The sequence below is a fragment of the Schistocerca serialis genome, chromosome 1 (genome assembly GCF_023864345.2).
Source record: "Schistocerca serialis cubense isolate TAMUIC-IGC-003099 chromosome 1, iqSchSeri2.2, whole genome shotgun sequence".
In the NCBI taxonomy this organism is placed as follows: domain Eukaryota; kingdom Metazoa; phylum Arthropoda; class Insecta; order Orthoptera; family Acrididae; genus Schistocerca; species Schistocerca serialis.
The window spans coordinates 617,738,082-617,752,585 of NC_064638.1; the positions used below are offsets into that span (position 1 = coordinate 617,738,082).

Below are 14,504 nucleotides of genomic sequence, written 5' to 3' on the forward strand. Positions count from 1 at the left end.
AGACTCGAACTCGGCACCTTTGCCTTTCGCGGGCAAGTGCTCTACCAACTGAGCTACCGAAGCACGACTCACGCCCGGTACTCACAGCTTTACTTCTGCCAGTACCTCGTCTCCTACCTTCCAAACTTTACAGAAGCTCTCCTGCGAAACTTGCACAACTAGCACTCGTGAAAGAAAGGATATTGCGGAGACATGGCTTAGCCACAGCCTGGGGGATGTTTCCAGAATGAGATTTTCACTCTGCAGCGGAGTGTGCGCTGATATGAAATTCAACAACACACTAAAAATAAAAATTATCTCATTCTTAATACACTTCATTCTAGTGTAGCTCTTAGAAATGATTGAAAATGTCTTCCAGAAACTCTGTAATTATATAATAAAACTAAATATGGAGTGAAAATACTGACCAGCTGACTAGAAAATATTAAATGAAAGTGGCCTCACGGAAATGACCAAGGCAATTATTTTTACGATACATTGAACTACATTGGAATAAATTCATATAAGCATTTAAAGAGGAAGTTAACAGCTGTGAGCGGTTCCCCATTGTGTTAGTTGAGAACCATGATACGAAAACATGAAAAATAGGTGCCAAAAAAGTATTACCTATAATAAGCAAGCACTGGGTCAAATAATGAAGACAAACCAGCAAGTAAGAAGTGTAGATTTTAATGTTTCAAAACATGTAAACAAGATGATTGACAAATGTCAGAAACCTGTATATGGAAAATTTATGAAATTTATCTCCAAGCACTACACTGTTTGCATTCACGACTGATGATTAAAGAGAAACACAGTTTTACATTACTTTATTCTTAGCCTAAAACAGAATCAGTCACAAATTAAAATGACAACTATAGAAAATAATGTACAACTTCAATTTGAATATTCTCTTTAAAAATAAAAAGTTTTTTCTTAAAATATAAAAAAGGGATAAGCTCTGCCTGTTTGAGCACTGTCATGGTTACAGGTACATAAAACCTTATATTTCTTGTGTTACAGAATGTAAACTACAGGATGTGCAATATGTAAAATAAGAGAACAAGGTCTCACACAACATTTCTTTGTCAAAACTGTCTTTCACATTCATTAACAATTAACTCATTCTACATAGTTTCCATAATTTCATACAAAAGACCTACAGAACATGTGACTAACTTACCAAAAGTAATTTCAAATGTATGACTATTCCCACCCCATGTACCCACTTACCTTTGACATTTTAAATTTACAAATTATGATAATGTTGTAAAACCAAAAATGTAGTGTTCTCACCTGCATATTTTCAGCTAAGTAGTCCACAAGACGACGTGGTCTGCTGCTCGATCCAGATGCAGCAGAAGAATCAGCAGCATCACCACCATCTGCAGAATTACTTGCCCCAGCTTGTTGGGAGTTGCTTCCACTGCTGCTTGTATTATTATCTGCCATTCTGCGAAGTGATATTTCAGTATCTCCTATACCTTTTGGATGTTTTTCTGTGATTGGATTCTCATTGCTATCATGTCCTAAATCTGACAAAAGTGAAAGTTCAGAATTTTTTCTTGCTACATTTCTGTTTTTCTCATCTAGTTCAAGTTCAGCTTCAATTTTGTCGGAAAACTGTGTATTTACAACTGTTTCATTACAAACATTCTCTGGTATTGTGACACTGACTGGTGGGCTAAGAGACCAAGATGGGTTACAGTCTCCTGGAGAAGAAATTGGGCTTATAAGTGAACTTGTTCCTGAAAAGTCCATAGGACTGTCTGGAGACTTGTCTTCACCAGAACTTGAGAAATAATTGCTATCATTTAAGTAGTTATCTTTGGTTGTTATGTGACTAGATGCAGATTTTGAATAGTGTAGTGCCACTTCCTCTCTTAAGTTTATTCTAGCAAATGTATCTTCCAATGAAATCGAACTGGCATTGGGAATCTGTGCTGACATTTCTTCTTTGCATTGTGAACAGCTGCTTACCACATCAGTATCTCCCACTGCTTTCATATGGTCAGTCAAGTACTGCTGATCAAGGAAAGAAACTCCAAATCTAAGACAAGACCAATAATTACTCTGAACTTTTACAACATTGCGAATTGTATTTATAGCACTCTGGCTAGGAGCTAACTTTGCTTGTAATGGTGGTAAAGGATCACCAAGAAGAGCTTTTGAGCAAAGTGTCATAGCATAGGAGATTGATGTAATATTGTATCCGCCTTCTAAACATAAAATTATTTTGCCATTTGCTAATGAAGACAGCCAATGCGCCATGTGACCATATGCTTCAGGTGTTACTTTACAACCTGTAATGAGAAAAACAAAAAATTAGATATGAATTATTAGTGAGATATAAATAACAGTTTTCAAACTTTAAAATGATGTGTGTGTGTGTGTGTGTGTGTGTGTGTGTGTGTGTGTGTGTGTGTGTGTGTGTACGGGGGAGGAGGCTATATGCTAAATTCAGTAACAGACAGATCTTTATCATTAAGGCTCTGATCAAAACCCAACATGCTAATTGGAGATAAGTAAATGCTCACGATATACTTTTACTATTTTAAGAGGGCATTTGACTCCATAGCCAGACATATGATTATAGTAGTCGTGAGAGTTTGGAATGGACAATAGCGCCTATACAACAAACACTCTGGAGCACCCGATCATAAGTACTTTTGTGCAAAATCTGGGACAGCTACAGATGGTAGGTTTGCCTTGTCTCGCGTGTTCCTACACTTCCCCAGAACACAACATGATCCAGCCCAAAGTTGGTTTCTACACATCTTCTCATTTTTTTGTAAATTATTCATGTTGGTATTTAGTAAACATGACTTATGAAAATGACTGTTCGATAGTATTCACACCTGTCAACAACTGCCTTGGTTGGAACTGGAGTTGTTATATTCTCCTTGCAGTCTGAGGGTATTTTGCTGGTTTCATGTAAATGACTTGTTTTGCCATAAACGGTTCTCCCTTGCGTAGCATATCAATAATTTAGAGTGCATGCCTGCATTTCTTTTTTCAGCTTAGACTTTTCAGTACTTCGTCAAATTCTTCTTGCAGTCCCATGTCTCCCATCTCATCTTTTCCTAATTCCTTTTCTCTTTCTGTTATATTGTCTTCAAGTTCATTTCCTTTATACAGCACTCCTCCACATTTTTTTTTTTTTTTGGTCAGCATTTGCTTGCCATCTGAGCTAACCATTTCTCATGAGTTATGCTGTTCTTTTGGATAGAATTTGCTAAATAAAAGTGCAAGTCTGATTAAAGTTTAACCAGTAGTTTCTGAAATAAGTGTGAAATGCATTCTTAAAGCAGAATTAATGTTACTTGTATTAAATCACTAGAACTTTAGACCTCTTAAATAAATTTCCTTAACTTTACACAAATAAAAACTATTTTAATCTTTTCCTTTCTTTTTGTGACTGCCAGTCTGAGGCATATGGCACAGAACTATTGGTGGTGCAAATGTAATGTCTTAGTTATCATATATAAATATATGGTATTTTGTAAAATAGTACCAAAACATAGTTATTGCTAATGAAATGGAGTATGATAAAATTTCAGTAATTATTTCATAATTGAAGTTTATGTTCATAATTATGACATGTTGAGTGTCCTTAATTAAAGAATTTTCTTGTTACAAGAACATCTGGAGATTAAACTGAACATTTTGAAATTGATTACATAAATAACAAAAGACATGTAAGTTGCAGTCAGTGGATTCTCTATTTTCATCTTATATTTCTATCTTGTATGACCTACACTGGTTGTGGAATGGGGACATGATTTCAAAGAAACTGTTTCAGAAGCTGTGACACATTTGAATGCATGTTGTCACTGAAGCTGGTCATCCAGTTCAAAGAAACATGGCTCAAAACTCCTGCTCAATATCTGTGCTACACTATAAAATGCTGAAGTGCAGCACACCCTAGTGTCATCTATCCATCCATTTAAGTGAACAATGTGTACAGATATGCATTCAGAAACATGTGCACTGTAGTCTATATTTGTAGTGAAAAATCTTGCTTCAAATTCTTCAGGTCTTATGATTTTCACTCTTAAGTTATTGATATTTAATCCAAAATGATACAATTTAAAAAGAATGGAATTAATAAATCTTGTACATTGTTTACGTATGTAGTAAAAAATAAACTCTCCCCAGACTTAATCTGACTGCACACTGTGATACTCCTCACTTAAATATGCGGAAGTGTCACTGTAACTTCTTTTAAGAGCAGAGTCATAGCTTGAGTTGCTGTGTGGTGTTGAACTAAAGCAACAATCCGGAGTGGGGTAGAGAAGGGGAAGGGATAGCAGGGTATGGTTGGGGGGGGGAGTGAAGAATGCTGTCTGGCAGAGAATGCACAGACTAGGCAGCACCAGGAGGACAAGGCTGCCCACAAAGCATCGGGAGGCTGTGGGACAGGAGAGGGGGGGGGGGGGGGGGGGGGGGGGGAAGCAGAGAAAGGAAAAAGATCCATGGGTGCGATGGTACATGGTCCAGGGTTTAGGCAGCATTTAAGGAATGGGATGTGGGTCTAGGTTTCAGCAAGGGAAAGGGATTCCATTCCAAAGGCTTCACTTTCGGGCCTACACCCAAATTTAACCATGATGGACTTGTCAAAGACCCACTCTCCTCCTATCAGTTCCTGCAATGGAAAGACTTCTTTGACACCAGCCCCACCAACCAAATCCTAACACTAAACCTGAACCTGCCACTTGCAGTTCATATCGCCACCCAACGGTGATCCTCCTCTGTTGCCTCCCACCTAACCACTGACTAGTCATCCTCCAGGAATTACTTACCTCCAACTTGGTGTCACCATCCTTCTATAGATCTCTTCCTAAGAACACCAACCTTCCAGCACAAGAAAGGACAGCCATACACAGCCTCAAAACAGATCCTCACCTAATCATGCTACCTACTGACAAAGGTTCCACCACTGTTGTTATGAATCACAGTGACTACCTGGCAGAAAGCCTCTGCCAACTGATTCTTTCACTTATAAACTCTGCCAGAGAGATTACTAGGCAATTCCTGGAACCTCTCCCCTGAATACATTTCCCTTCTCACCCCTGTGGCACCCACACATCCACTTCCACATGCTCCTCAAAATCCATAAACCCAACAATACTGGACACCCCATTGTAGACAGTTATTGTGCCCCCACTGAAAGAATTTTGGGCCTCACTGACCGACACCTCCAACCAATTGCTTGAAATCTAGCCTCCTACATCAAAGACTAATTTCACTGACCCTCGACTGTCCCACTCCTTTGTCTTCTGCATTCCTGCTTGTCACTATTGATGCCACTTCCCTATAAACCAGCATCCCTCATGCCAATGGTCTATCCTCTAGTGAACACTACCTCCCCCAATATCCTTCAGACTCCAAACCCACTACCTCATTCCTCAAACACCTTACTAACTTTGCCCTAAGACACGACTATGTGTCCTTTGATAGAAAGCCACATAAACAAATCTGCAGTACGTCCAACTCCTATGCCAACATGTTCATATGTCATTTAGAGAACCATCCCTAGTGTCCCAAAACCCTAACTCTGGGTCTGGTTCAGGCCAATGATGATATCTTCATGATCTGGACCCAGGGCCAGGACAACTTTCCCTCATTTCTTCACAACTTCAACACTTTCTCTCACCTGGTCCTCCTTAACCAAACGTGCCATCTTCCTAAATGCTGACCACCTCTTCTCTGATGGTTCCATCCACACCTTTGGCCACATTAAACCCAGCAACAGTACCTGCAGTTCAACAGCTGCCACTCATTGCACACCAAAAAATCCCTCCCATACAACATGGTCACCTGGGGATGGAGTATCTGCTGTGACAAGAACTCCCTTGCCCAGCATGCTTGGGGCTCACAAGGCCCTTCTTAGACAGGCTCTACCTCCAGGCATAGTCCGAACAAAGATTTCCGTGCCATATGCCCCACACACTCCAATTCTCCAACCAACTGCAAATTAGTGCACCCTTCATCATCTAAAAACACCCCGGATTGGAACAACTGAACCACATCCTGCATCAGGGTTCTCATTATCTATGATCGAGCTCTGAAATGATGAAGAACCTACCCAAGGCCCTTCCCACCCTCCTAATGTGGGGTTGTGTCCGCCATTCAACCTCCACATCATCTTAGTCCATCTGTATGCTGCTCGCAATCCCAACCCCTTGCCAAAGAGATCACATCCCTGTGGAGGATATAAGTGCAAGAGGCTGGGTCACCTCCAAAAGCAGCCACAATGTCACATACAAGCACTGTCGAAATCATTGCATAGTTTTTTATATTGGTACGACAACCAGCCTGATGTCCAGCAGGACGTGTGTGTGTGTGTGTGTGTGTGTGTGTGTGTGTGTGTGTGTGTGTGTGTGTGTGTGTGTGTGGGTGGGGGGGGGGGGTTCTGAAGAAGGCTGTAGCCGTAAGCTGAATGTGTTGCCTGTCTGCTGCAGCTCAAAATGTTATACATATGATGAGCAGCAATTTATCCTTCTCATAATATTGTTGATATTCCAACATGGACTTTCCTTTATTTGATAACTTTCTGACTGATGGATTGCAGCGCTAAGGGACAGTATTGCCAGCATGCACCTGGCTTTGCTTGACAAGGCTCTACTTGTACCTATTAAACAGTAACACAGAGGGAACTACAACTGGCCAGCATCTGGCCCCTACCACTCAACTCATTGAAACCTAGTTATTTTAATCCAAGCACACCAAACTGGGCCCTTATGTTCTCACTTTTTAGTTTCCTTAAAGACTATAACATAAAAGCTGCACATTTCATTCTGTTCTGTGATAAAACTCACTTCCAGTCTTCTGTTTATCAAAATATAACAGAGTTGGATGAGAAATTTTGTCAGCAGCTATCATTCAGCTGAAAAAAGAGGTAGGTAGGTAGGTAGGTAGGTAGGTCGGTAGGTAGGTAGGTAGACAGATGAGAGAGTAAGAAAGAGTGGAAAGTACTGATAAGATTGGTATGCAAGTTGAAATACAACTAAAAGAGGCATCATAACTGTATATACTTTATTTTGTGATTTAAAAACATAACTTTTTATCCCATAAAGATCGCAATTTTATTTTATTTAATTTAATTACTTGTGTATGTATATCTCACTGGCTACAACGTATCAGAATAAACACATATAAAGAATCTGATGATGGCATCAGATGAAACTATATATTAAAGAAATTAAAATCGCGACTTTGAGGTAAAATTGTTATAAAAGGCATGAATTCTTGATTTTTTGTGTTCAATAAATTTACAAATGTACGGCAATAACACCCTAACATGATTAATACTGTCATGGCTGCCTAAAGAACTAGGTAGCTGCGACAAAGCAATTAAAAAAACACTAAAGTGAAAATTATTAAAGTGTGTCTGTATACCTCCTAATGGATCACCAATAGCAGCATCAAAGCCAGCAGAGACAAGTACCAGTTCCGGGTTGAACTGATAACACACAGGAAGCACTACCTGGTGAAACGCTGTGACGTAATCTCCATCACCCATTCCACGCTTTTAAAACAAATCAGTAAGAATCAAATGAAAGATGTAGCTACAAAAATATGATGATAGTACTACTGGTTCAGTTGCCTAATTGTATTACATGCATAAATTCAGTTGCATATATTTATCTGTTGCACGATTTAAATGGTATAATGTCAGCATCACGATGAAATTGGAGCACTGTCAAACAGGGTGATTTCGGATGGTTTTGTCGTTATTTTGATTGTAACTTTCGTATATATTGTTAGATTAAATTGATTGTTATGGAAGTGGTAGGGTATATGTGTAACAAATAAAATATCCCAGAACCAGAAAGTGTATGTGTAGGTATATTTATCTGAGGTGGTTAAATAAAGTGCACAAAGTCACCCCATGGATTGGGATGATTTCGGACACATGTGTTTTTTAAATATCTGTCCGAAGTTACAGTATATATATAGGGTGAATTTGGACAGTTACTAACCTTTCTTCTTCTTTTTTTTTCTTTTTTTCTTTTTTTTTAAATTCTACATGCTTTTTATTTGATTTTGGTGACGTTTTGCACATTTTAAGGTAGTCCTTTGTTATGAATAAGTGATACGGAATGATGGTTTCATCATAGTTGATCATGTTGCTAGGTGGGAGATTTTCCAGCTTTGCCTTGATATTGAAGAAAAACATGTTAACAGTCTCTTTGTTCACTTCTGCACGAGCTTGTTAAGCAAACGGAAAGAACTTCTGACTGTCGTTTGAGGAATAAATGCACCCATTCTTCTCCTGGCAAATTATTACGAAATTTCTTCTCTTTTTGGCCAGATTTATCAAGGTAGCCTTTAACTAAATATCTAATACCGAATTTAATGAAGGGAAATCCCCAACAAGCAGCCCTCAAGATACCTTGCTTCAACATTTCTTATTCTTCTTTATTTAGCACTGGCTGTCCTCCCATTTCTTTCGGATGTGCTTCCTGCACTTTTTTTTGTAGGGTTGATTTAGGTATACCACACAAATCACACTCTTTTCTGTATGATAATTTACCACTCTGAATATCACGAACAGCTTTATCTAAAAGTTCCAGGTCATAATTACACCATACTGTAGCACCTCTCCTGCACTTATATGTTCTCGGCATTGCCCGAAATCACCCCATACAGTACACAGTTTTATAAAAACCGTCGTTATTTTATAACCTTGCACGAGAAACTCGACAAACTTTTACATAAATTGTCTCAATGCTGTTAGCTATGTAGCACATCAACAATTACGGTTACAATAACTTCCCATTCTACGCAACAATAGAAAGTTTCCACTTTACGATAACGCATGGATGTTTAACACAGACTGTTCGTCAGTTATTCACCTAGGGAAACAATTGACACAAAATAAAAGTTGTTGAAAGCAATAAATGCAATCTTGTGCTTAAAATAACTGGCGCACAGGTGTTAAAATAGGTAACTCTTTGTTTCTATGCAGTGGCATAGAGCAAATAAGCCATACTGTCCAAATTCGACCCGGTGTCCGAAATCACCCTGTTTGACGGTACACTTCTAGTCTCAATGAAGAAACTTTTGAAACTGAAATACCAGTGAGAAAGCCACAATAAACTAATATAAATTAGGTCAAGTTCAAAGATTGCTAATTTTGTGTAAAGACTGTTTCATGTAGTCAAAATGGAACTCATTATATGACATTGTTCATGTACTTTGTCCAGTCTCTTCAAAATCATTCTGGGTGTACTGTCGTCTTATAAAATACTTAATAGGTCAGTTAATTGAATGTTAAATATTTTATAAGAAGATGCAGTAGTACACACAAAAAGATTTTACTGATACTGGCCACAGAAACTTGTGGCTCTATCCCATGCCTGAACTATATTACCACAATGTCAACAATATATCCATCTGTGGCTATTGTTAATTGTTTCATTGTACTTAAAACATTTTAACATCATAACTTTCTTTCGATGTGTCAATACATAAAAAATTCAAGAGAATGACAACTGTAGTAAATAAGGCGAATGTTCTAAGAATCCATATTTCAAATCTCTCGGTTTCCCAACACCAAATCCATTCTGTGGACACATCACACCTCTTCTCACAATTTTTCAATCCAATTGGCCCAATAGATTTCCATAGTATTTGCCTCTTATTTTTTTAACTCTTCTTAACATAACAACTAAGAATAATACCTCGAGCCTTCCAGAAAACACTACCCACAATCTTTCAGGTACATGAAACATACTTCATTTGGTGGAGGGCTTTCTCCAACCCACTGCTACGACAGCTGTTTCACTTCTGCCTTGAAGCGGTGGACTCTATTCTCATCCACAATTACAAATTGACAAAGTCAAACATTTTGCTTTTGGTCAGTAATCAAAAAATTGGCACCAATCTTATATAAAATTCATTATAATTAATTCTTCATGTAAAAAATAAAGTTTTTTTTTTTAATTCTGAAACATGCAGCATCAGATTATTTATACACTTTTATTTGTAAATTTTATATCCTTATTACTTCAGCCATTGTCACTTATTCTGTTGTCAAAACAACAAGATTCATTTACCACCTTTAGTGTACTTTCTGACCTAATCCTCTCAGCAGTGCCTGTGCCTGATTTACCATATTTACCCAATTATATGACTAGGTTTCTTCCCAAATTCGTCATTCGAAAAATAGGGGGTCATCTTATATTCGCAAATTAAACTATTGCTGCTAAGGTCAACGTTTTTACATTGTTTAATGGATGAATATAGGGGTTATCTTACATTTACAGATGAAGCTTTGGCTTTTGCATTTTCGTACAAATTTATTTTCAAGGATTCCATAGGGTAGGGCTTAGAAAACAATACTCGAGTTCAAATAGGCTCAAGATTTCCAGATACGCAGAAGCACTCCTGTGATAGATACAGTATCGACCTTAATCGAACAATCACGTGACATTCAACTCATGGCGCCAGTGAACGGGATACTCGCAAAACTATGAACTAGCCACAACAATATTCTAATGATCTGCTTAAAAACTACATAGGAGGAAATAGCATAAATTCTATTAACTTACGAACTTTTGTTGCATTTGAACAGGTCTGCAGTAAAAGTTCTCATATATGTATGGATATTGCATACATACATTTATGTGCTTTTTAAGTAAAGCTAATTTCTAAAGGCTAAAATCCTGTCATTCAAAAGCTATTACTTGATTCTGAATCCAAGTTAATACTTTATTTGGTTATGAGAAACTCTAATGATTTACCATGTGGGTTGCAAATGAGAAATTCAGTCACTGTTCACATCTTTGAATACCATGAGAGAATGTTTCCAGCTTTAGAACAAGATGGTGACAGTCAGATTAAATGAGAAAGAAAATTAATTCAGAATTAAATGTTTAAGATATGGAATTAATCATATAAACTGACTGCAATTATTATTGCAAAAATAAGTTGCAGCAGAAAGACCCATTATGTAGACAGTACCAACAGATGTGACTAGATCATGGGACAAGTGGAAGTCTGAGAACTGGACTGAATTGTGATTGTGTTCTTTCATTTATGTATTAGCTGCTGCTTCTACATATGACCTGCACACTATAAGATACTGACTTCCGTGTTCCACACTAGCTCAAGCACACCATTACAGAAGAGTTGGAGGGAGAACAGTGACATCAACTTCAGTGAGAATTGAAAACTATGTTGATGAATGCGAGGCGGGGAGTGTTGAGCAGGCAGCAAATTTCATTGTGTTGCCAACTATGGGAATCTACAATGCATACTTTCGCTTTTTATTGACATCTACCATGTATAAACTGCAGTTTGGCTGAATTCATTTGTACTCTGAATCAAACTGACTTTAAAATTGGACAAATACTCGACAACAGTGTACACTTCTGCAGCAGATGGTGGATGTCTAGGTTGAAGGTAGCAGTGTGCTTATGTGTTTCGCACAGCAATGTTGTCAACTCTCGCCATCTGGTATGACAAGAATGATAGGGGATGCATCAGCTGCAGGTTCTACACAGCCAATGAGAGAGTGGTGGGCAGATGATGTATTTAGAAGCAAGAAACACAGCAACATTCTCACATCAGCATAAAAGTGAAATCCACAATTTGTTCAGAAAAAATAGTTGTGCCCCACTGTAACCACAACCTCAGAAATCACAATTTATTTGGAAGAAACAGCCAAATATTTGTTATATCGAAGATATAAGTTTTACAGCTGTACTGTTAGGATGATGATGATGATGATTTAAAACAGTGATACCACTGATACCACAGACAGGCTAACCAAACAAAAGACAGTTACGATGAAGATTAAGGAAAACAATTTCTTTTTGTTTATTTCTCTTTGTATTAAGAAAATGCAGACAACCATTAAATGGCATATGTTTAGAATAACTGTAACAGTAACTTTTTAGGCAGACACCTTACGTTAGTAAAAGTTTGGAACTTTGATTAGTAAGAATATGTTAAAAAATAAATTTTAATCAAGGAGCCTTTTCAAAAAAAAAAAAAAAGAGAGAGAGAGAGAGAGAGAGAGAGAGAGAGAGAGAGAGAGAGAGAGAGAGAGAGAAGAGGGGGTGATTGTCTTATGTTAGGGTCATCTTATATTCGGGTAAATACAGTAGATTTACTATGTTCAATTACATTGTTTCACTTTCTCTCTGTTTGTCCAATAACCTCTTTTCAAGACACTATCCAGTCCATTCATCCTGCTCTTTCAGCAAGTCTCTTGCATCTCCACAGTTCCACTGGTATCAGCGAATCTTAGTTTTTGCATCTCCTCCCTCGACATCAGCATACCTTAATTTTTATATCTTCTCCCTCAACTTTAATTCTATTTCAAAATTTTTCCTTGGTTTCCTTCACAGACTGTTCAATGTACAGATCAAACAACACTGGGGATAGGCTGCTCTCCTGTCTCACTTCTTTCTCAATGGCTGCTATTCTTTTATCCTTCAACTCTTATGACAGCAGTCTGGGTTCTATGCAAGTTGCATATAACCCATTGTTCCAATTGTTCCCTTTATCTTAGCCCTGCTACCTTCAAAATTTCGAAGCATGTAATCCAGTCAACATTGCCAAAAGCTTTGTCTAAATCTACATATTCTGTAAATGTAGGTCAGCCTTTTTTCAACCTACCATGTAAATCATAGGGTTGTATTGCCTCTCATATTCCTACACTTCTCTAGAATCCAAACTCATCTTCAGTTTGAAGCTATGACTTATTAAACTGATAGTTAAGTAATATTCAACTCCTGCTCTCTTTGGAATTGGGTTTAATGCAATCTTTTTTAAAGTCTGAATGTATATCACCTGCCTCACATCCTTGCATATGAGGTGGAATAGTTATGTCAGGCTACTGCCAAGGATCTCAGTAATTCTGTGGGGCTGTTGACTAGTCCAGATCTTTCAGTGATCCATCAAATTCTTCTCACAAAACCCCATCTCCCATCTACTCCTCTTTCCTTCCTACAACACAAGTCTTCTAGTTTGTTTCCTTTCTATATATTCCTTCCATATTTCAGCCTTCACTTCTTTGCATTGGCTTTCCAAGTGAACTCTTGGTTTTCACACAGGTGTGTCTCACTTTCCCGTAGCTGGCATCTATCTGCCCCATATTCATGCATACTTCTACAGCTTTCCATTTCTCTTCTAGCCATTCTGCTCTGCTATTTTGTTGTTATTTCAATTTCATTTTCTTTTGATGTGTATAACTCAAATAAATATTGTTTATCCACCTATGATAAAATTTGTTCTAGCTAAAAGATCACAGGCAATTCAATACATTGATTATAAAGTTTTTCTATGTAGGAATTTAAATATGAATGCACATCTTAAGCCTGGAACCATACAGATTTTCAAATTATTCATGAAATAAACCACAGTACTGTTTAAGCAGGAGCAAAACCAAGTGTTACTGGTGGAGATCAATAGTAAACAGGCAGACAGTTTGAACAATATCTTTTATTTTGCTTTTGTTATTCACCTATAGTTCTCAACTTATGAATAATCCTGTACTATAAATTACTAATACAAACCTTGTTCCAAGGTATATTGATATTATAACCTTTTCCTGGACCTACACCAACTTCTGTGTAGTTTGCATCTGTTGACCCCGGAAAGAAACTGCCATTGTCATACCGATGAAGTGATATGTATAGAACATGAGGGTCTTCCTCAAACATGTGCTGAGTGCCATTGCCATGATGAACATCCCAGTCAAGGATAAGAACTCTGTAAAAATTATATTAATACAATCACAAATAACAACACACACACACACACACACACACACACACACACACACACACACACACACACACACACACACACACACAGAGAGAGAGAGAGAGAGAGAGAGAGAGAGAGCCAGGGAAGTGTGATAGGACCACTATTATTCTCTATATACATAACTAAGAGGAGGAGTGGGGGGGGGGTTATTAGTTGTCTCTCTTGCCCAACATGATCATTCCGTAAAGAATCACTTGGTGTTATTGGCATTGACTATACTGCATTGTACTGGTTGTCTCAAAATGAGAAAGTTGAATGCCATGTGCTATTTAGGAAGGTAGTGGTAAGTATGGTGCTGAAAAATTCACAATTGCAATATTCCATATTTCTAGATTTCCGGAAAGCATTTTTCATGGTGCCCCATTGCAGGTTGTTAACAAAAATACGAGCACACGGAATAAGTTCACAGGCATGTCAGTGGCTCAAAGACCTCTTAAATAATAGAACCCAGTATGTTGTCCTCGAAGGCAAGTGTTCATCAGAGGCTTTGGTATCATCAAGAGTACCCCAGGGAAGTGTGATAGGACTGCTATTGTTCTCTATATACATAAATGATTTGGCAGACAGGGTGGAAAGAAGTCTGCAGTTGTTTGCTAATGATGCCTTGGTGTATGAAGATACAAGACAACTTAGATAAAATTTCCAGTTGGTGTGATGAATGGCAGCAAGCCCTAAATGTGGTAACATGTAAGTTAATGTAAATGAGTAGGAAGAACAAACATGTAATGTTCAGATACAGT

General features: G+C 37.9%; 1 protein-coding gene across 9 annotated transcripts in view; it reads right to left on the bottom strand.

Annotated features, from left to right (window-relative positions):
* LOC126477859 (histone deacetylase 6) overlaps positions 1-14,504 on the bottom strand; it is a 329,968-nt gene that overhangs the window by 53,145 nt on the left and 262,319 nt on the right. For all 9 annotated transcript variants that reach the window (XM_050103654.1, XM_050103653.1, XM_050103652.1 and 6 more), the window contains 3 exons: positions 13,512-13,707; positions 7,381-7,510; positions 1,276-2,282 (listed from right to left, as the gene is read on the bottom strand). In XM_050103654.1, coding sequence (XP_049959611.1) covers positions 1,276-2,282; positions 7,381-7,510; positions 13,512-13,707 — 1,333 coding nt within the window. The remainder of the gene's footprint in view (positions 1-1,275; positions 2,283-7,380; positions 7,511-13,511; positions 13,708-14,504) is intronic.